The following is a 24,847-nucleotide window of genomic DNA, read 5'->3' on the forward strand; positions in this document are numbered from 1 at the left end:
TTCATGAAACACGGTTCTGGCCTCTTGAATGTGTTTTCTCCAAACTGCTTGAGGGAATCCCTTTTTGATCAGTTGCCACTTGGACTCAAAGATTAAGTGATCACATTTTAGAGGTCAAAGGTCATAGTGAACCCATATGAATCCGGGGGGGAAATATTATGTAGAAATTTGTACCAGAAGTTGCACTGGTTTGCAGAGGCAAACAACCGCACTGCGGTAAGTTTTTCTCACAGCAAAAGAAACATCATGTTTGAACAAATCACTACTGTTGACTTTGAGTGTGGGGGGGGATAGTTTGCCTGCATCCCCCAGATCTATAAATCTGCCCCTGCTCTGAGCGACCTGAGAGTGAGACTATAATTCTGAAACGACAGTTTAGATGGAATTTATGGAGGAACCCATTACAATCAGTTAGCTAATGGTTATTTTAATCATTTACTCGTGTTTGTATAATTTAGTTAGATCTGTGTGTGGGCTCCTTTATGCAGCTACGATAAATAGGAAATCTATTTTCTTAATTTCTTCAGTACCGAGAGCAGGACCCATAATGTTGGAGCTCATCACTAAGACGTTTAATAATTTATCCCTGGGCCCCATTTATTACTGGGTTTTGTTTCTAAGAGCTGACACTTAAATGTTGCATCTGTTATTTAAATTGTTATGTCTTGAAGCAAAGTGATGTTCAAATACCAAAATTCGGGACTGAACGTTTTGGGAAGCAAACTCACGATCACGTTCCCTTTTAATGAAGCGATTCAAGTACATTTTGTCTGTTGATTTTTCAGACACCTCGTGTGGGAAAGCGATAACTTGGCCCGGACATATTCAGCTTGACTTAACTTGGAAGCATATAAGAACTGTTAGACCATCACCCACCCACACAACCTCACCCCACACTCACCCGTCTCTCCATTACCCTAATGTCTCTCTTGCACGTTGCTTCTGAAGCCCTCTCACAGCTTTGTGCCGTAGAAACGGAAAAGTAAGCATGAAATATAGATTGCCATCAGCATTTTGTGTGTAGCTGGATGTGTAATTCCTAATGTGTTTTTCCTGTGTTGTGAAGCAGCATTACGGAGAGCAGGGTTTGTGAAGAGGGTTAAGTGGTAATGAAGAGAATGGGGGAGACACACGGACGCCTTGTATGATATGGATGTCTGTACTTGGACATTAATATCACAAACACACATAGGCACACAGCATGATTCCCTTTGCACACATCAGTGATAAACATAAATATTCTCCATCAAGCATGCACAGCCATGATCACAGCAGGCATCCATTTACAGTATCTAACAGCTACACCCGGAGCATTCTGGGACTTCATTAGTATGAGCATTATGTATAATATTATTGATCAATGTAGAGGAGACTAATTAGAAATCTACAATCAGTCAAACAATGGAACTGCTGTAGTTCTTCTTTTCAACACACACACACACACACACACACACACACACTTTTCAGATATTTGTCTGATTGAAAATACAAACACAATGTGATTTGATATCATTGCCCAAAGCCTCAATGGAAATACTAATGGAACACAGGCTAGTTTGGAAGTAGGACGGCTCTCGATGAACTGAGCTTAGATCCGGGATGATTGTGCCAATCTTCATTAGTACATTGATAGCTGGACACACACGCCTACATAACCTCGCTGGTGGTTTGATTATACTACATCCATTTTGGGAAAGAAATATCCCTGCCAGCCTTCACCAGGGCATCCTATTGGCTCCTTCTTCTGCAAACTATTATGTGTAGTATTAACATGTACAACAGAAGATATATAATGGATTAAGATGAAGATGGATCCCCACAAGAAAATGTCCTCTTCTTAAACCCAGAGATTAGGTATCAGAGTGTACTGCTGGGACGGTATGTTCAGTCTTGGAAACCTTCTTGTATCCCTCCTCTGAACTACATTTATATAACCTTACAACCAATAGCTTTATTAGGTCAGAAACATGAGAGCGCTGTCGTGAACAGCAGAAGAAAATCAAATTGCTTGGAAGATCTTCAGTGTTCTGGAGGTTCTCCAGTGGGCACCTCCTCAGAGAAAATGGATTTAATTTAGGTAATTTGCCAGAGAACTGTTTGTAAGTTGCCTTGTAAATCCTGTTAAAGTACGCTTTGAATTGATCAAACTTGATGCATGTCTGGCGATTATACTGTCTGTCTGGCTGATGAGATGAAACAACCTTAAATGGCCTGACTTGGAGACGTTAAGATGGACAGTTGGTGGACACAAGCCAACAGGATTGTTATTTCCCCCCATGTGGTAGGTATTGAGTCAGCCAAAACAAATTTGCAGAAGAAGACAGTCAGGCCAACAGTTGTTCTCTCAGTCACATTAACATTTATTCAACGCTTTGGTTTTCTCCTTTTCTTTAAACGTCTTTTTTGTTCTTTTTCTTTTTGTTTTTTTCAACCCACATTGCAGAAAAGGTTGACTGGCAATCATACTGACAGTTGTGTGTCAAATGTGAGATAGTTTAAAAGCGTATAAGGATGATTAAGTTTATATATTTATAAGAGGACACTATATATTTAAGATCTAGAAAAAAGGAGGTGATGAAGAAACTGAACATGCATCAGGCCAAAAGATATCTGCAGCAGTTTAGAGTATAGCATTAATGAAGTTAAGTTCTTTCCTCATTTGAATGTTTTACTCTAGCTCTTATTTAACTATTAGTTTGAGATGAGCCAAACATTAGTATTGGCCATGTCTGAAAATCTATTAGTTTAGATTTTTAGTATTTAGATAAAAATCTATTCTCCTCTTCTCACGAATGTAATCCGCAATTTTTTTTTAAATGTGCTGATAAAATCAGAATAATTACAGTAATTAAAGGTCACAACAATACCATAATCATTAACCAAATAGCCAAACCTCTGATAATGAGAGAATTATTCAGAACAGGTTTCCTGTTATCAGCCGGCCCTTCCTTCCCGTCTGTGCTCTCTCACTCCACAGTTCTGTTTGGTCCTGATCGTGAATTCTGATCAGTTGTGAATAACACAGGCTGCTGCTGTTCACAGATACAGCTCTTTGTCAAACTTGATCACTTATGTCTGTCTTTCCGTCGAAGTGCTGTCGTTGTAAATCATCGCCGGCAAGAACATTATGAAGACGTTTGTGATCGTTCTTGATACAGATTCATCAATTAAGGGCTTTTAAAAACGGTCATTTAGCAGCTATGAGGGAGAAATGATTATGTGCGGTTGCTGCATCATTTGTTCAGACACACACATGCAAAAGTAATTTGGCCAAATTAATGTATTGGCTGCATCATTTACTGATTGATCGCCATCATCACTGATTGTGTGATCTTGTAATAGCATTTAAAATGGAGCTGGTAAGTAACGGTCCAGCAATTCATCCTTACTGATTGTTTGAAATTAACTTTTTATATGACGATTAAACAACTTAAATTTTCACATTGAAATATAGTTTAGGTGTTTAAAGTTATTGAGTTAGTATTTAATCGTAACTCTATACATGTAGGCTTTTAATATGTATTTAGTTAGTAGGATGGATTTGAAAATTCATGGAAATTGGTTCAGTTGTTTTTGTGTAATCCCGCAAACAAACAAACAAATGCAGATGAAATCACGACCTACTAGACAGAAGTGAAACAGTGATCATTCTGGTGTCTGACTTCCCAATTTTATACGTCATGTATTTGATGAGGAACTTATCACTGACACTTCTGGTGTGTCAACCATGTAGTTGGTGCAGACTGTGTAAATTAAGTGCAAAACAACACTCAGCCCAAGAACTACAGATTCATTCAGCCAACTACCACAACTCAACCATTCCTTGAGTAAACATTAAACAAACATTGTATTGAACTTGTAGTTGCAGTTGCAGAATATAAACTCATTGTATGCTGTTGCAGTACATGGGAAAAGAAAGAGACACAAAAAGGATTGCACAGGTAGAGGTGTGTGTGTGTGAATGATAGAACAACTTTGTAGACTCTCTCATCATTGTGATTGAGATGTAATTCACAGGTGACATTGGGTTTGAAGAGCTCCTCCTCAACCTCACATTCAGCTTTCCCACCGCTGTACATGTCTGCCCTCTGTTGCTCCCTCCTCCCCCATCTCCCTTTTCTCCTTTCCCATTTCATCTCTTTTTCCTTTTTTCCCTCACCAGCTTAGCTCTGTCATTTAAAGGAAGAAAACACCAGCCAGTCAGAATGAGGCAATTATGACCCTGCTGGAAGGGTTATTATGCATAATGCTCCATAATCCTCCTTTACAGTTTTCATCATAAATGACATGTACATTAAGCCAGTGCAGCGTATACATGCCGACACTAACTTCTCTTGCTTTCGCCCCGGTTTCGAAAATCAAGCACGGACACACGCACACACACACACACACACACGCACACACACAAACAAACAAAGCCGCTTTAAAGTATTGATTCATAAAGATGATGCAGTTGCAATGTGATTATTCATAGCTGCCTATTCTGGTGTGACAAGATAATGACGACAATAGACTCCAGACAGACAGGCAGTATTTGAAGTATTTGATTGGATTTTTTATGCACGCCACGCTGTGTAAGTTACATGCTTGAGCATTAAGGTAGTTGATGATAAGGCTGTCTGTGCATTTTGTGTGTCTGTGTACGGGGTTGTTGGATAACTTGTCAACATTGATTGAACCGTGACCCGGATCAAAACAATGAGCCTAGAAAGGGATTAGAAAAAGACATGCAGAGATATTGAGAAGCGGCAATTTGTGTGGGCGGCCTCTGACACAGTCCGTGTTTAATCTCAGCGTTTTAATCCCAGGCAATTTCACAAACCCCCCCCCCCCCCTCCGACACTTAAATGAAGCAGACAGGCATCCAGCAAATCTCATTGTTCACCTTAACCTATGTTGTAAGCTTAATAATCATATTAGTGTTGTGTTTTAATAGATTATGATTCTTTTTTTGTAGCTATGCCAGCACCATTAAGTCCTGCTGGCCTTGTTTTCCTGCACAGTAGTGGCTGAGCAGCTTTTAATTCAAGTTTTATTAAAGAATAAATTCTGCATTTCCATTTCCCAGTGCAAGAACAGTCATATTAGTATGTATTTATTTAGGCTTGGCCGCAGACTCAGTCCATCGAATGAAAGCTTAGCTATGCAAGCTCCACTGTAGCTTTCTGTTGACACGTTACTCGACCTGCACATTTCCTGTGCCACATTATAGGTGCGATTTTCTCAACCAATGGAAAAACATATCCGTCACTTGCATGGTCCAAGGTGTCTGATGTAATGGTGCTTGTGTCCGTTCTCGACCTTGTGTCTAAACACAAGCTTCAAACAGAAATCTGTTATAAAAGTCAGCTGGGGTGAAAGACAAGAATCGTATTGTTTCACTTTCATGCTGGTTTAAAATAAATAGTTTTTTGTCTCAAACGTTTAACATTAATAGAGATACTGTGCATTGTCAAAACAAATCATTTTCCGGCTGCCCTGCATTTTTTATTTTTATTTTTTTAAACCTTTCTCAATCATTTTTATCGATCTGTCTTTAAGCTCAACCAAGTTCAGACATGTCTTTGTTTTCAAGTGTGATGTCAGTTTTTATGGTTTAGGTGAATGAACAGGAAAGACAAATATTCACACTGACGTGTTTCACACACATGCACGTACACACACATGCACGTACACACACACACACACACACACACACACACACTGCATGGTCACGTAATACTAACACTTCTTCAGCCACCTTTGACCCCTCAGCCCTCCATATGAAGTGGCAAAGTGGTGAGAATAATATTTACCTTCCACTTAAGAAAGCACTGCGGCTTATTGGTTTCACATATGGCGCTGGTTTCGTTTGCTGGGTATCATGGTGTGTGTACATAAACACATGCACAAATGTAATATAGGTGGGATATACACTATATATCTTTTTTGCACAACACTAACTTGTATCCTCAAGCTAAATTATCTCATTAGCTGTCTTGAAACCCAGAGTAAGTGACTGGTGAGGTTTAGCCTGCAAACATGTGCTTTTCGTTTTTCTGAAATGATCTAAAGATGCCATTGTGCTAGTGAGAAGGTTTCAGGACTGACTCGGAGGACATGAACAACTAAATGCACAAAACTCCAGCAATAACTGCAGATCACTTTCACAGTTACAGATTGTAAACTGCAATCAGCAATTACACAAGCCAAGTAAACAGCCCATTTCAAACACATAGAACCAACTAAATGTTATGTGTGTGTTTGCACTGAATGTGTGCATATTGTTGTATTTGCCAGTTGTTTCACACACACCACCACGTTTAAAAGTGAGTACTTGCTCTTCCTAGTCCTTCAAAAGGGTACAGGAGCCATAAAGCCTGCCTATCCGCTTTAGATGTGACTCAGATATCATTTCTTTGCCATGTTCCTTATGTGGCCTGACATTTTCATTACATATAATTAGCATATGTGTTAGTCCTCACTGATGGGTTGTCTATGAGTGTGAGCAGGTGTATGTGGTAGTCCTTGAGAAGGGTAGAGAGACCATAAACCTTCTCTTTAGGAGCTGAGATCTCAGCTATTAGCCGAATTGTGAATTATATTTGATGAGGCTATGGCCTCATTGTTAAATTGCGGTACACTGGCACATATATCAGTCTACATTGACAGTCAACATTAACTGAGCACCCTGTACTATATGTGCACACTGTATATATGTGTCAGCTTTTAGTGATATGACTGACTGACCAGGTTATATCTCCTGCAGTGATTTACAGTGTCATTGAGCCTATATGATGAAGAGTCTCCTTCCTGTTTTTGATTGGGTAAAAGGGTTTATGTTCATGATTAGGGTTTTTGGTCCTAAATCTTATTTATCCATAAACCTTAATGGCGACTGCACTCTGTGTCTGTGAGTGTCCTGATGAGCTTGTATTTGTGTGTGTGCTTTCAGTGAAACATCTGTCAAAATGCTGCTGACACTCACCACCTCCATCGTTACATGTTTCCTTTACCTGCACACACACACACATCGAACCATATACCTCATCAAGAACACAAGGACTTCAACCGTGACCCTTAATGCTGCCTCGCCTCATATGTTGCACTTGATCACACACACAGATGGGTTATACAATATTACTCGTGTGGCACATTTCCAATAGGTCTGTAATGTTCCATTAGTTTGATTGCTTACAACCCGTTACACATGACGGGTAGAAACAATAAAATCTGAATACACAAAACTCAATTAGATGGCTGTTTTTATGTGCTAATTTAATGGTTTAATTTTAATATTGCTCATTTACGACAAGCGTTGTGAGTGGATGGTTTCACTTAGACAGATACACGAAGATGAAACTCTACACAAAAAAATATACTTCTGCTTACACACAAGTGCATGTTTGCTTGTCAAAAGCAGTGGAGTGGAATAATGGACGAGGCGATGGAGAAGTGGGCAGATTTTATCATTCACACTCTCTTAACCACCAGCCATCTGCTAAATGCACGCTTTCTTGTCTCTGTGTCTGTGGGAGTGTGTGTACATGTGTGCAGAAAAACACGTGCACGCATATGAATGGATCAGTGAAGAACTTTGAAGGCTCAGACGATCACTCATTTAGTTCAACTGGCTGAATTAACTCATCCGTGAAGTTTAATTCATACAGAACTGTGTATTTTGCCTAAATAATACACAAGCTAAGACACAAAGAGGTGCATGGTGTGTACCTGCAGAATGCTATTAACAATGACCCATACCAGTGTAAATGCTTGTTGAAATGTGTATAGAACCTGTAGCTGTATAATAAGTATATTGATGTGTGCTATTGATATAGGGATGTATATTTTTTTTCCCTTCCCTTTGGAGTAAATGTGCTTATATCTGAAAATCATTACTTACAATGTGATTGTACAAATATCAAATATAACCTAATGATTGCAGTGCGCTATGATGGCCTGAAAACATTACAGTGAACGGATGTTTTAAGAAACATGGGGCTTGAGTTCTTCCAATTAAAGGCATTTCTTTTTTTGCTAAAGGTCAGCCAGGCTCAGCTCATGTATCATTATCGGTGTGTTACGTGGAGAGGGTTCTCATTAGGACAGGATAAAGAGGAGACAACAGGGAGATCTCAGACATAATGAACCTAAATGCTCTCTCTCACCTTCACCCCATCCCTCTGCTCTACCCATCTGCCAGCTCAACTCTTCCCCTTTATAACAGTTATCCTCTGTGCACTCACTTCCTCTCTCCTCCCTTCATACTGTCTACTCTGTCCTGTTTTTGCGTGTGCTGCCATTTAGTCTGTCAACTAATTGCCCACCCTTTACACTGTCCATGATTTTTGCCTTTCACATATCCAGAACCAAGCTGGAGAGGATCTGAATCTGAAGCTTCACAACATAGGGATTATGTCCCAGTGGTGCAAGTGATGTACAATTTTGACTGTGGAAAGCATTGCTTTGTTTGTTTACAGCACATATACTCCGTTGCCTCCAGAAAATGTCCACAGCAAATACACATTTGCATTCATACATATAGCTCCTCCATGAAATTGCAGGAAATAATCTAACATTACCTGTTAACTATTCGCAATGTACCCAAATACACATCTTTTATCACATTTTCCCAACTACCATTTTCTCAACCCCTTTTCCTGTCCACTCTTATATATATTTTTTCTATCTTCCTATTCATAGCTTCTCTCACTTCTCTCACTCTTTTCATTGAACTCAATTCGTCAGTAATGCGTTGGCCTCCCCCTCCTTCATTCCTCTCACCCCATTTCCTCACCTTCACCACTTACCTCTTTCTTTCCCACTTTCCTCTAATGAATCTGGTAATTTTGGAGTCACACCTTAGCGTGCAAGCATGTGTGCGGGCCTGAGCCCTTCATTTGTCAAAGGCGCATACGGATTTGATCCAGACCCGATACATATGTTGACCCTTACCCAGCAACCAATGGGGGTTAATTGAGTAATGGCGATTGCGAGAGAGGGAGGATGAGCCGGAGAGCCGGAGAGAGAACATTAAGAGAGGGCGGACGAGACAGATAGATGCAATTTATAAGAGCATATGAGGGGAAGAGAAATGGGAGGGTGCAAGAAAGAAAAGGGGTTAATTGCAAGAGTGAATAAAATGAAAGTCAGAGGGAGGCTGGCAATTAAAGAACTGTGGAAGAGGAGGTGAAATAAAGACAAATGTTGGGTTAATGGTGACGCTGTGTGAGTCGGGCACGAGGTGACAGCGGGAGGCAGCCAAGCAGCGGGATATGGAAGATTGATTTGAAGCGAGAGGGAAGAGGTTAACAGAGTGATTGAAATGAAACGGAGAGAGAGAGGGGCAGGACGGGTGAAAGCGAAAGGGTTAATTATGAGTATAATAAACGATGAAGCCTGTGGTCTTCATGGAGCTCGGCTCTTAATTAAGGAAGCACAGCAGCACCTGAGACCCACCAAGAATAGATGGATACACAATTCCGCATGAAATTGTGTGTGTGTGTGTTACTAATTGTTATTGTTATGAAGTCCACGTCCTCATGGATTCATTGTGGCTGATGAATTATCTTAATGAAGTGCCTGAAATGTGGCGTCGGCTGGGGATGGACCAACTAAATGGCCAGATGTGTTTAGAGTCGCTCTGTCATTATGTCCGTGTGTTTGTCTCACTGTGCAGACAGACAAGCAGAAAGGGTGTTTGGGTTTCACAGAAGTAAAGCAGCTGCTCACATCTTGAGTCCTCTGTCCTCTCTACAACAGCCGTCAGTAGGCAAGACCTGTGATAAAGACTGATAACTTAAATCACGGGATTAAGAAAATAAGCTTTGTTTTTGCATTGATGGTAAAGCCTTTCCAGTCATTCCTATAGCATTTGGTACAATCTATGTCTTTAGCTGCGTCCTTGTCGTGTTGTGGTACTACCCATGAAGATTACATTTTGTGATTGACCAGCAAACGTGCACCTAGCACACTCTCTTGCACACCAGAGTGAGAGGTACACTGAGGGGGCAGAGTTCTGTCGGCCTCCTGAGGACAGTTTTTTGATGGTCCACCGGGCCACTGGTGCCACGGGACTTCCTGCCAATGGCCAGTTTGACCATGACAGATGAGTCAATGTGTGTGAGAGAGAAAGAGAGCAAAGAGCACCGCACACGGCTTTACAATAATACAAGTTAGACATCTTTTAATTATAATATGAGATGTGATAATTGTTTTTGAGCTTTATGAAACAGTAGCAGGACAAATTAGACTAAAGGGAACTGCGTTAGTCAAGGTTATTAGTGGGAAACTGCATTTCTGATGCCATATTAGACATATTGGAGGGTTTTCTTTTGGACGTAAAGTCATGATCATGAGACAGTAACTTGTCAATCTCTGCTACAACATTCACTGGAAAAAAAGTATGGTACCTAATTACAAATTTCCCAATTTCCTGGTAAGGATGAGCCTATCTTGCCACCTGCTGTGTCCTCGAGAACAGAGCTGATCTCTCCCCAAATGTGAGATCACAAGAAAAAAGAATTCTCTATTAGAAAACTCAGCTGCACTGAGACAGTGACAGTGTGCAGGTTTGCTGGGATGAATAACGGGTAGCTTGAAAATCCCTTAAATTGAACCTCTGAAGAGCTGGCAGTCTCATTCTTTAGTTCATTATGATTACACTGAGACGGCTTAATTTGCTGCTTGATCTAATGAATTTAAAGGCTCAAGTCATAGCCTTCTAAATCTTTGAAGGTATTATTCAGTTTCCTGCAGCAAGCCTCAGGCTGTTTCAAGGAAATTGTAGTAGTCGGAAACTTCACGTAGAAACGTTTGCAACTGTTCTTATGGCAGTGTGTGTAGTCTGTATTGCGGTGGATTGTCCCTTTAAGTGTAACATTTAGTGTTGATTTGATTCATGGCCCTGTGAATAGATAATGTGATCTGTTGGGAAGACCTAATGTAATCACTCTGTTTTGGCTATGAGCTTTACTCCTCACCTCAATCAAAGAGATGTTAGAAGGACTCAGGCTCATGCCAACCTTTAAAAAACGCTGGCTGTGATGTGTGTGTTCTCTATATAGGTGCTGTGTGTGTATTTCAGGAGAGAGATTTATCATCTGTGCAAACACACACACACACAGAGCGACACACACACTTAGGAGAGAGATTTACATACATTGACAGAGTAATGTGTTGGGCGGTGAAAGCTTTATAAAGAGTGAACCTGTCCCTGAATGTGTGAGTGATGATAACAGGCTCATTTAATTGCCTAGCCCCTACACACACTCTCTCTCACACACTCTCTCTCTCACACACACACACACACACACACACACACACACACACACACACACACACACACACACACACACACACACTGAGATCATCAGTCCTCTGAGTAGAGTATGTGTCACATTCTGTCATTCACCTTGAGGACATGAAGGTAAGACGGCGCATGGAGCAGTGGGTGAAAGGGAGTAAAAGACGAGGCCCTTTTCACTGCCCAACATGCCTTGTGGAAGATCTGATCACTAGTGGAGAGCTCAGAGTTTGTCATATGACACCATGGATTAAAATTCATTCTGAATGTGTTACTTTCCTGTTCTACATACAAATAGACACAATTTAATTTATGTTTATAAAGAACAAGTGCATTGTTAATGGATGGATCAGTAGTGATCCAGTTAATGCAAGTCTTAACAGGAATTCAACTGTAGCAAGAAAGAGAAATGGAACCAAAGGTATTGAAAGGTTGGTGACTGAGTGTTCACCTTTATTTGAAATTAACTTAAACCTTAATAAACCGAGTTCAGTCATTGTTGGCTGCAACTAGTTTTCATTTTGAATTCCACCTCTGTCCTCAAGTTCAATACATTCATCTATTCTCATTTCCTAAACCTCTGGCCGCAGTCTTTGCAGACATTCAGTAAATCTTAGCTTTACAAGACTGAATATTTAACAATATACTATTCTGAATATTTTAAAAGGAAGGATCATGACATGGATCATCTTTTCGACTATAATCACCGAGGTGCTTATAGACGTGGTCTATTTGCATGCTGTTGCTATGAGAATGTTGGAGCCTGTCCAGAAGTGTGGGTTTCAAAGTCCACTCTTATTTTATAACCTGGCAGTTGTTACTGAATCCATGCTTCACTATGTTTTCAGATACACTGTACACACAGCAGCCACATATTTTTTGGGGGATTTGATGAGAAGTTGTCCCTTTGCAAACAGATGCAATAACAAGCTCTTTGTCCTAAGGTGTTGTGAGCATTTCTATAGCTTCCATCTACTCAGTGTAGTTACACAGCTCTGCTTAGGAGGAGAAATCAGAAAGATGACTTACCTCTGTCATTTTGTTTCATTGACAAGGAATTTAAAAAAGTGTTGAATAGGATGGTGTTTACTGGCAAATAGAGTTCTCCAGCAGCGGTCTTATGACAAGGCTTTCCTGTTTGACTTTGGAATATAAACATTTCCATGAGGTTTACTCTCTCATACGTATACGTATATTGAATAATCATTTGATCATCCAATGTAGTATTCAATTATGAAGTTCGACAAAGACAAAATGCACGTATGAACATGCAGTAAATTGTTTCACCGGTCTTTCTGTCCAGTCACAATTGTGTACATCACAAAACGAGCATCTGTTAAAAATATAATGGCCTCTTAGTGCAGTCTCCCTGTGGTTAATACTGCTTTAGAGAAATGCTCAATATCAGATTTAGCTTTGCAAGTAGCTCCCGTTCAGAAGACAGTGACTGAACCAGGCATAACTCATTTGAGGCCGGGCTGGGGTGATGGATGAAGTCATCGTTTTCAGTTTGTGACTGGATAGAAATTGTTGATTTCAAATGACGAGAGCGATTTCTTCTTGGGTAGAAATGGTAAATGGTGTTGAAAGAGACATGGCGAGATTGATTGTTCTCCTGCGGCTCTGAAGCAGATAAGCTGTCTGCGGGTCAGGAGACAACCTTTCAACAATTAACCCCATAATCCCCAAAGTAGTTGGAGATTGTAGACATGTGAATGAATAAAACCGCAATTCTCTGTTATGTAGAACAGAACAGAACATCGACCCTGCACCAAACATGTTTAAAGTTTGATGTTTGAAACCATGAAAGTCCAGGGGGATGTGGGAATTAGTCTGCTTATTGCTAACCATTGGGGGAGAAAAAGATAATTAAAGTTTAAAATAATATTCTCTGCTCGGCTTATCAGTCCCTCTCGAGAGGAAAAAGAAGATGTGTACTAGTGGAAGGTTTGATACGATGTCTACTTTTAATTCTTTATGCTGCACTGATCCATGTGAAGAAGTGTCAGCTGACAGTCACTAATTCCAAGTGTTTTGACATGTTAATCCTCCACTCCAGACCATCAACACATTGAGTGTGTATCTGTATGTCAGAGACAGACAGCACGATGTCTATGGGCGTGTGTGGCTAATCAGTCACATCTGACAGACAGCAAATCCCACTTCAGAAGCCACTCAGACTTCAATTGTTATGTGGAGAGCCAATTGAATGAGATAAGATGTAGGAAGGGAAGGAAGAGGATGAAGGAAAGGAAGGCTGGATAAATGAGCTATTAGTGGATGTAAGAGCTGGAGACTGAGGGTTAGTTTATTGTCTCTCAGAACTAGTTCTAAAGACGTGTTGTCGGACGATGTTGGAATTTAAATGTCTTTATAGTTATTGTGAATGGATGGAGCGAAAGATGGAGTAAAATGCTGGCTGTTGTAGTTCGAGGGGAGATCATAAATTTTAAACAGTCTCTTTGGGAAGACATTGAAAAAGAGAACTCACCCATTCACACTCACCTCTGCACAGCGGACCAGTAACAGCATTAATTGGGTGTGAGGGTGTTGGAATCGTCGGGTTTGCAAAGATGCTCCAGAACCTGAGGGGTCGGGGGGGGGGGGGGTCACCTTTCAGAAGCAGTAGAAGACACTGACCATTATGGGAATTGTTGGGAGGCGCTACTGAGATCATAGGGAGTAAAAATAATAAATTGGTCTGGCTCTTGTTTGAATGCCAGTTAAATCTCATGAATTGTATAAATTTGCAAACACTCCCACAGTAAACTTCCATTCTATGTAAAGTGCTTTATCTAACAAAGCCACTCTTAATTTGTGAATAATGCTATTTATTCTCTTTGAATTACTGATTTGATTCACAATTCCCTAATTCACTCTCCTTCTGGAGTGTGGAGCCTGTGCAGCCTCCGCTGGTTAATATGCTCTCTCAGTTTACGAGTGCTGCCATTCAGTCCTCTACTGGTGGATCATTGGGAATAAGGCCTGCACAGAATGTGTCCATCTGTGCTACGACGTGTCTCCATAATGCTCTTCCATATGGCCGAGTAAGGTCTACCCACAGCCTCAGGGATGCGGTTGTTAGATAGTTAACACACACACACACACACACACACACAGATATTCTTTCTCATGCACAAGCATTAATGCATATTTGCCTGAATAGAGGATTCAAACACACACATGCAGATTTGAATTATGACATGTGCACAGACCATTTGCATGACTGAGGAAACAGAGGTTGCCATTATATTTTGGCTGTGTTGCAGTCACTGAAATTCTGTCAGTCTGAACTTTACAAAGTCAATGAACAGCTGTACTGCCGGAATAGATGGAAACTGTTTGTGCCTTTTCTATCTCTAAATTCCATCTCTATGTATCTCTAGAGTTGGGTATGGTTTTTTTCCGATGTGGGTGCTACATAGATATTTTTAAAACAGTACCGGCAAATCCCAGTGTCAGAATACATCGACCGTTTAGCTTTAGGCATCTTATTGTCGTGTTGGCCACCAGACTTAAGTCTAATGGTAACTAGAGACGTGTGGTGATGTTTATGTTGCCTGCAACCAGGGAAACTATGTCAGTACAGAGCTCAGGCACTGAAATGAGGCACCAGAATCTGCTTTGTGATTCGGTCTGCTAGGTACCAGTTGTGTACCCAACCCTATGCATCTCTATTTATCCTTTTTTGTCTTGCTGTCTCCTGTCTATGTCTAACAGCCTGTACTGTAGGTTTGCAGCCCCCCCCCCCCCACACCCCTCTGTGCTCCTCATTTTTCATGTAATAGCTGTTGCCCATTCATCTTTTTCTTCCTGTCTGTTTCGTCTGGATTCCTCATGCTCTATTGAGAGGCAAGGTGACTGGAGATCAATAAGGGGGTTAGCACACACAAACCTAGACAAACATGCACACACACACACACACACACACGCAAACTTGGATCTGCTGAGCAGGTGAATTTCATTCATCCATTCTCCATACGGAGACAACGCCATCCTGTTTATTGATTACCGCGGCAATGGATCGATTTCAGTGGAGAGGTCATAGTCAGCGATGTGTGTGTGACTCTTTTTGTTGCTGTCCCTTTGTGCGTTGTTTATGTGAGTGCTTCGGTACACAGTCTATTCATCCCTCTCTGCTAAATGTGTTTTTTAATCTGTACATAAATCTGAGACTCGTTCTCTCCAACACTCTCTGTCTATAAGAAATGTAGACATTACAAAATAATTAAAACGAGAGAAAGAGAGGAAAAAACTTGAAAGAATGAAATGGTGAGATAAAGAGCATTGAGGTGGAGAGAGTGAACACGGGTGTATCAGATTCATGTGTTGATCGATAAGCTCTTTGTTGCATTGCAGGTGTAGCCGATAGAGAAAAGTGCCGGAACATGATGATTTACATCAGATGATTTATAGGGAACCACTAGAGCTCAGCAGGAAGAGGTGGACAGAAGAGAGAGAAGCTGTGGAGAAGATTACAGGAGAAAAAGCCAAGGCAGAAAACGGGGAGAACAAGAGCAGGAGTGTAAATGAAGCAAGAGGAGGCAAAGTAAATGAGAGGAGGCAGAATGGTAAAGGAAAGAGGAAGCCAGAGGGGAAAACAGTGCTAAGCAGGAATAGCTGCTGATGAAGATGAAAAGACCAGCCTGTACATAGCCTAGCATAAGAGAGCTGACCTGCCTCGGGGTTCATTCAAATTCTCTTTTGTTATCTGCACAATTTATTTTTATGGTCGTCTTTTGAAGACTTTTAAAGAATTACCTGTCAATGCGAAGCGCCACATGGAGCCGGTGTGCCCACTGCACTGACCTTATCTTGCCACATTAGTGGCACAGCACTGACTTCTTTTATGTACGCAGCACAAAGAGCATCAAAATTATGTCATGAGACATAAAAATGTCTTTGGTATTACATCAAAAGGGCAAAGAGGGGGATGACGACATTCTGGCAGCAGGCGGCTGACTGGGCTCGTTAAGTGCAGCAGCTTAGTTCAAAAACATGATTTGAAAAGAACTGGGTGAGCATCCATCACAAGGTATGGAGACAGTGCTTTCCATGTGATGTTCCACATTGGAAGTGAGAGAGACGGGGCAGTAAAGCAGCTGCACTTTGCCTTCCTCTCTTTTTACTTCTCATAGTCGGAGAACCGTTCTTGTGTTTAAGATAAGATCAAATGGATGACACATTAACAGACAGCGGTGGCTCGGAGTGGGAGGGTGAGGGTTGGTGGGTGTGTTCCAGTGGCTTCAGGATGCACTTAGGATGCAGTTTCTGTTGTGTAGGGCTAGGTGGTGCTGTCAGTCTATCCACTGTCACTGTGTGTGTGTGTCTGTGTGTGTGTGTGTGTGTGTGTGTGTGTGTGTGTGTAAACACTATATATTCATAAACTATTCAGCCCCTTTCACCCTTTTCACATTTTTGAACTTTATGCAAATGTTTCAAATGTGAAATATTACCAAGAATCTTCTCATCTGAAGAATGTGACCCCAGTGTGACCGTTTCTCTCAAACCAATACAGAGACACTTTTATCCCCGGTATGCTTTTGTAATGCTCCGCTTTCTAGTCTCCCCAAGAAATATACATCTCACTTAGATCTGTTTTAAAACTCAGCTGTGTTGACAGAAACTGGAGAGAGAGAGAGCACTCTCTACACCAAGCTACCAGTCTACCTCAGAATTGATTTTAAAATCATTTTTATCTACGGCTTATGAAGCTCTTTATGGCTCTCCCTATACATCAGATATGCTTTTACCCTATGAACCCTCTAGAAGCCTCCGCTCGTCTGGTAGAGACCCTTTAATTAAACTCAAAGTGAGGACAAAATCCCCAGTGAGGCATCTTTGTATTATGTCTCTGGAACAGTCTCCGTTTTTAAAGGCAAACCTTTTTAGTCTGACTTTTACTTGAATTGTATTTATTCATTGGCCTATTTATTTATACATTTTACACTGTTATATTTGTTTATCCTTTTATTGTTTTTGGTTTGCTGCTGTCGTTTCCTTTTACTACCCTGCATTGTCGGATTTTTCTCATTTCCACACATTTACGGTTCAATATTTTTATCTTTTTATCTTTCTTTTCCTTTTAATTCACTACCTTTTTTCTGGTTTTATCTCATCTCCTTTAACCTCAATTTTTGTTTTTCCCACATTTGGGGTTTTCATTGCAAAGTTATATGCTATGTATTAGTCTTTCCTCCGTTTCTCAGTTCTTGTAATTATTATTTGTGTTATTATTGCTCTGTGTGTTAATAGGGGTTGCAATGGGGCGGTATTATTGATTTGATTTTCTTTACTCTGTTAAATTCTGACCATGTTCCATGACAGTTGAAATTTGGCTCATGTGGCTCCCATTTCTCTTGATAATTGTTGAGATGTTTCAACACCTTGATTGGTGTCCACATGTGGTTACGTCAATCGATTGGAGATGATTTGCGAAGGCGCACACACACACTGTATATAAGGTCTCACAGCTGGCAATACATAACAGATCAAAATACCTAGCCAAGAGGTTGAAGGATCTGCCTGCAGAGCTCAGAGACGGGATTGTGTTGCATCACAGATTTGGGGAACGCTACAAAATATTTTGAGCACAGCGGTCTCCATAATTCTTAATTTTAAGAAGTTTGGCACAACCATGACTCTTCTTAGAGCTGGTCACTCAGCCAAAGTAAGCAACTGGGGGAGAAGGGCCTTGGCAGCAGAGCTGATGGTCACTCTGGCTGAGATCCAGCAATCCATGAGTGGGAGAAACTTCCAGGAGACAACCATCACTGCAGCATTCCACAGATTTGGGCTTTATGGCAGAGTGGCCAGATGGATGAGTCTCTTCAGTGACAGACACATGGAAGCAACTAAAAGACTCTAATACTTTGAGAAAGCAGATTATCTGGTCCGATGAAACAAGACTGAGCTGTTTGGCCTCTTTAAGCATCATGTGTAGAGGAAACCTGGCACAGCTCCTCACCTACCAGATCCTACAGCATGGTGGTGGCACGGACTGGGAGATTGGTCAGGGATGAGGGAAAGCTGAATGATGTTCATCTGACCTTGGTGACCCCAGCCAAGACTTAAGAGTAGTGGCTCATGGACAACTCTGTGAATGTCTTGAACCCAATCAAACATCCCCCAAGGGACCTGAAAATGGTCTTCCACCTATGGTTCCCATCGATCCTGAGAGAGATCGAGAGCATCTGCAGAGAAGGAAAAACAGATAATCCCCAAACCCAGGTTTGAAAAGCTTGTTAAGTCATTCCCAAGAAGAGTTGAGGCTTTAATCACTGCTCAGTAGTAAAGGGTTACGATACTGCAATTTGGATGTAACCTATGAAGCAATTGTGCTGTGCATCATATCTTTACACAGACCATGTCGACCTAATTGAATGGTTGAAATGACCAAACGTGATGGACAAGTGCCATCATGTGTGGCCGCCTCAACCGTTCAATTTGCTGTTCAGGCTCTGGTGATTGAGTGGTCATTGCTCAGCATTTTGCTGACTGCACAATATGTCAAACACACACACACACACACACACACACACACACACACACACACACACACACACACACACAAACACACAGAATGGGACATCATAGATTTTTCTTTTTTACGGTAAGTGGTTCTGAGGGAAAATCAAAGTTCAGCAGTGTACAGATAGCTGAAGCATATTTACAGATTGTTTTGTGTGCTCTGTCTGTGAGCTGTGTATATGCTCAAGCATTTGGCTGACTCTAGCATTTTATTGATCGACACCATGCTAATCAATTAGGCCCTAATCGACTTGATTAAAAAGGGTTTTGATGTGAAAAAATGGTAATATAGTGTGTGTGAGAGGGACAGAGAGGGTGTCCACTGTAGCCATGTTAGGCACTTCAATCCTGAACTGCTATTAATCTACGTATCTCAAATTCATGTGCTCTTTTAATTTGAATAAAAGGGTAGGAGCCAACTCTGCATTTTTTCATCCCTGGTGCTACACTGGCACACACACTTTAAAAGATGCTGGAAAGTGCACATTGCAGCTCACTGAAATACCCCTACATATAACACATTTATATTTTAATAGCCTCATGACTTCTTTGCCCTTATAAAATCAAGGCCAGATTTTTGCTGTTAGACTTTATATTATAATAGCTGCGAGTTAGCTAATCTTCTTTTTAACGTTTTGATGTGTTTCTCTAGTAAATTGTGTTGATGCTTACAAAGACAAGTCCGTCCATACAGGTGGTTTTTATTTACAGTATCTCATCAGACAGTTTCCCAAGACTGTAGCCTGAATGTTCAGGCAGCTCCCTCCCTCAGTCTCCTGTCAGCTTTGTAGCACCTGTGTGGGTGGAACACATTGGACCATTAGCTCCACCCAACTGCAACCTGTTTAGAGGTCTCATCAGCCAGGATGACTGAAAACAGCTGTGTGGGTGTGTAGGTCCTTAACACATTACAACAATATTTTACGCTTATCATCATCATAATCTTTAAATCAGCTTCTCCCTTCAGTATTCAATATTAACATTATCTCAGCTGATGAAGTGGATCTTAGGCAAATGGCTATGTGTTTTTCTCACTATTGATTCATGCTTATTAAGAATTAACTTTTTCTATCTGACTTTTTTTTAACTTATACTTTTGAGCTTATAATTTGAGCCCCAGTGCAACAAAGCATTAGTAAGTCAATTTTAAGGCTGCTTTTATTTTTCTCAGGTTAAGATATGGTAGTAATAAATGGTTAGGGTTAGTGTTAGGGAACCCTAGGGTTAGGGTAACCCTATATACCTCACATCCCCCTGTTCTAGTTAACCTGAGGAAACCTGTATTGACCGGAAAGCACAGAAAAGATGGAGAGAACAGCACTGTACACACAATGTCACACACTTGAAGAATTTTGACTTGCTTAGTCTATCTGAAAATAATGTGTTCATTTAGCTATTTTGAGCATAGTCCTCAGGAAACTAACATTTTATTTATATTTAATTTTGTGCTAAGTGAAATGCCATTTTTGATGGCTGTGGTCAACCCCAATGCCTCCTTCTCTTATTCAAGTCTCTGTCCATAATCTGTAAACCCACCCAGGATCACAACAACAATAAACTATACTTTCATATCGTTTGTGCTGTAGTCGCCCTGTGTGTAGTTCATCTGCCTAAACCCAAATTAAGTAATCAAAGCCTTATTTTCTCCTAAGGGGCCTTTTCTAGCTCAAGTATTCAACTCACAGGCTGATGAAGGCCTTTCTACACAAGATTGTCAGCCACATGATTAAAGTACAATGTGTTTTGACAGTAAGCAGAAACGGAAAAATGGATGAAAAAAAACTGAAGTTTACTTCCATCCTTATCCTCAAGTGTCAAGTTTGATGACAGGATAACTGATGAGAAGATTCTATGGTACATGTAATAGCTTGATGGAGACAAGCACTGGTAGCAGGGCACACATTTGAAAAGTAACAATTAACTTCCCACTCAAAGGCTGGAAAACATGAAGCCTCATAATTTTATAATATAGAAATATCTCTTAAGCCTATAATATATCTCTAGACCTCAGACAAGAAAGAAAGCGGTAATGGAGCAGAAGGAATGGAAGCAGGAATGGCACCATGTACGTTTTCATTTTGTTGAAAATGGAAATCATTGCACTAAAACTTGACACAATCTCATGTGTCTGGTCTTACTCCCTGACATCACAAAGGTTTTTAGAATACAGAGCATCTTTCAGTCCCTCTCATTATTACCATTATATTTCATTTTAGGTTCCTGTCTTTCACATTCTCCATGGCCATTCCACTCAGTGCTTTCACTCTGTGCCGTCTCACCTTCCTCTCCCCTCTCTCTCCCCCTCTCTCTCCCTCTCTAAGGCTCGGGCTGCGTTGTCATTTTGGTTGGCAGGTCTTTGAGTCCCCTGTCGAAGAGAACAGAGACAAAGTCCTCCCCTGTCTCATCCTCCTGTCTTTCCTTTCTTTCCAACTCTGCTTTTTAAGAGAGTCTGTAAGGCTATGTTGAATTTGTCTACCTGTTTTTCTCCTTGTCACTCTTTCAGATGTTCTTTTTTAAGAATCTCTTCCACCCCTGTGTGTGTGCATGCATGCACGCGCGTGTGTGTGTGTGTGTGTGTGTGTGTGTGTGTGTGCGAGCGCTCATCCGGAAGATATTGGTCTTGTTCTGACTCGCTGTAACATCTCAAGACAGATTTATTGAAACTGGATCAAGATGTAAGCTGTTTTTCTCGAACATGTGTAGTTACACGACTAAACTAAGATTTTATTCAACAAGCTTGAGCGTGACTGAGAGGTGTGTCCATGAGGTAATGGTCCAGAAGAGATGGTTGGGGAGGAGGAAAGAGAAAAGGAGGATGATGCACAAGAATGTAAAAATGAAAGGGCAACAAAAATGTCAGTTGAAATTTGTTATTAAAGGAAAGATGGAGCAAGACAATGAGAGAGATGTGTGTTAGGCAGATGGAAGAGGGGAGTGTGACAGAACATGAATGTGTCAGAGACTGAGAGGTGTCAGTCTGGCTGAATAGTTCGTGAGATACTGTATAGATGGGAAGATGGTGCGAAAGGTGCGATGTTGTATAACTCAACACTGTTCTGCTTTCCTGCCGGGGCGAAGTCATGCTGGAGAGAAAGTGCACACATCCACACACAGTTTCATGTTAATGCTTGATGCTTGCAGTCAATGCATTGCTGAAGAGAAGTACACGGGAAATACAATCCACAACCAGGTTCACCAACTGCCTCTGCCTCCGCTTTATTTGATTGGATTGAGCCTGTGCTTGAGTATTGGTTAAAGCAGATTTTGATTGGCTGGTGCCTCTGCTACCACATGAAAAGCTATGTGAGCATCATGACGTGAAAGTGAAACTCAACGCAGACCTGCTACTTAGGAAGTCACCACATTCAAAGTGAATGAGCAGTGTTTACGATGAGGCGTCCAACGTGTATGAGCTCTGTGTTAGTAGGGTTAGGGTTAGTATGGCGCAAACTTAAGTTTATTGTCTGCCTGTTTTGTTTTGGTTTAAATGTATCAGTATCATAATGGAGCTTTTCTCATGGTTTTCGTTTTCCCAATTGCACAGAAATCCAATCAAGAAGCTTCTAGTGGAAATCCTCTTGAATTATCCGGTTGGCTTTCATCGTGAAACCACCACTGGACTAGCAACTGAGCTTTCAGTCTAGATTGTTGACATAGCTTTTTGTTTTAGAGTTGCATTTTCATTATGGTCGGCTTAATTGTTTTTTCCCCTACTGCAATGACTTCCAACTATGTATTAGTGTGAATACGTCCGAATGGTTTGTGGCTGTTTGTTGCCTGTATGTGTATTTGTAAATGAGAGAGTGCTTTACCCACTTGCGGGTTCCAGTGTAGCAGGAAGCCTCTGGCTTTACTGGTAAAGTCCCCTTTCTGTACTCTTGACCATTATAGACATCACACATGCATACACACATGTAAACACAGGTCTATTCAGCTTTTGCATGGAGGCCCCTAGAACCCTGTGTTGACAAGCCGCGTGCCATGTTAGGTTAAACGCAGACTCAGTGCTATACTCAATAGGGAGGGATTCCACTATATAACACAGTTCGAGCTCGTAGGGAGTCGCACACATGCAGAGGAGAGTCACGAATGGATTCAGTCGTTGATCAGTAGACACACACATTCTGTAACAGGAATGCTGGGCTCCTTGGACGTCCTCTATAGCGTCCTCATCCACAAGGTAATGCAATGTTTATACACACAATATAAAGAAGATGTCCAGAGGGACATTGATGTACATTTAAGGACTGTAGTCATACACCTGCTCATAACTGCAAAGTCATGGCTAGTTTATTTTACTTAATCCGAGATGACATGTCAGTGCCTGGTTGTGCTGCTTCGTGTGGATCTGAATCTGGTGTCCTCTGTTATCATCTTGCCCTTGACTTTATATGCATTCATGCAACCTTTAAATGTTTAATGCAAGTAAAGGGCAGCAATTTGCACAGCGACTCTAAAGCAAACAAGAATGGATGGTAAGTAGAAAACCTGGAGAGACTCTGAGTGGACTTATATAAGAAGCTTTGAACAGAGATCCTGCTGCTCTGCTCTCTAACCCAAATAGTGTGTTCATAATGAATGGAAGGAATAGAGGTTAAAGGAGGATTGAAAAATGACCAGCTGCATTGTGTTTGTGTTTTCTTTTTCTAGCTGATGGCGGTGTATGAGGAACAGGAAGCCCAGCAGAGGGGTGTGGCCAACACAAGCCTAGCCCCCAGCCCTGAGCTCTACCAGACTGAGCTCTCGGCCTTCCAGCCAATCGCAGGAGGAGAGATAGAAGTCAATTCTTCTGTGCTCAAGTCCAGTGAGTAATTATCCATTAATGTTGGTATGGTGCCCGCTCCAGTCTTGACACTGGGCATGTTCTGTTGTTCAAGTCCAGACCCCAACAATCAAATCTTCATGTCCTGAGGTCTACAAAGCCACGTCCTGGCATGAGTGTTTCATGGCTCCTCAGAAGTTTGAGCAGAATGGTGTGACAAATTAATAAAAACCTCCAGTGAGCAGCAGGTCTGTGGACAGAAAGGCCATGATCGGAGGAGAATGGTAAAGACAGGTTTGAGGTGAGAGAGAGGCTACAACAACCCAGATAACTAATAACTGGTGAGCAGAAAAAGCATCTCAGAACTTGAAGAGGATGTGCTACAACTGAAGATGATGATTCCATTACCCGCTACCAAGAAAAGAAATCTGAGGCTGCAATGGTCACAGGCTCAGTTAAACATTTGATGACTGGGGAAATTTATCCTGGTCTGATTAACCTCCATTTCTGCTGAGGCACACAAATGGATAGAATCAATCTTTATTTGAATGCCACAGCCTGTCCTGGTATTATACATCCCTTTACAACCACATTTTTTTATCTCTAAATGGCAACTGTCAGCATGATAATGCCCAATGTCACAAAGACGGCCGGTCAAGCTGGTTTCATGAACATGACAGTGAGTTCAGTGAACTTCAGCAGCCTCCACCAGTCAATGTCAACATGGAGCAGAATCCCACAGGAAAGTTTCCAACATGTTGTGGAATCCATGCCATAAAAACCTGAGGCAGTTTTAAGAGCAAAAGGAGGAGCTGAGCAGTATTTGTATGGTGATCCTAATAAACCACTCACTAAAAGTAGTAGCCCTGTGCTCTGCCTGTAGGAAAAAACAATGACCTTAGAATCAGTTACGATCTGACGCTTGTCAACACATCACAGGATTTTGTCCAAAGTCTTTGACAAGGTATTATGCCTGTGAAGACAAACCAGGATGACCAGTCACAACCGCTCTGTCTCTGATCCTGCCGCCTCTCAGAGACCAAATGCTCTTAGTATTTTCACAAGTTCTCCCACTGCTGACATTGACTGGGACGTTTTGATGGATGCCAAGGTTTATTTTTACGTGGCATAACTGCTCTTTCAAATAACTTTACAAGGAAAGAAAAAAATCCTCCGGGAACCCTTTTACTTTTTAGGTGTAACCTGTAGGTCAGTACAAAAAACGGGTCAGTGCCATGACTGATGTTTAACAAGAAACAGGTTCATAGGGG

At 41.2% G+C, this 24,847-nt stretch overlaps 1 protein-coding gene across 1 annotated transcript in view; it reads left to right on the forward strand.

Annotated features, from left to right (window-relative positions):
- pard3bb (par-3 family cell polarity regulator beta b) overlaps positions 1–24,847 on the forward strand; it is a 189,416-nt gene that overhangs the window by 17,404 nt on the left and 147,165 nt on the right. Inside the window, exon 4 of the mRNA XM_053439841.1 lies at positions 23,465–23,618. Coding sequence (XP_053295816.1) covers positions 23,465–23,618 — 154 coding nt within the window. The remainder of the gene's footprint in view (positions 1–23,464; positions 23,619–24,847) is intronic.

The sequence above is a fragment of the Pleuronectes platessa genome, chromosome 14 (genome assembly GCF_947347685.1).
Source record: "Pleuronectes platessa chromosome 14, fPlePla1.1, whole genome shotgun sequence".
NCBI classification, from domain to species: Eukaryota; Metazoa; Chordata; class Actinopteri; order Pleuronectiformes; family Pleuronectidae; genus Pleuronectes; species Pleuronectes platessa.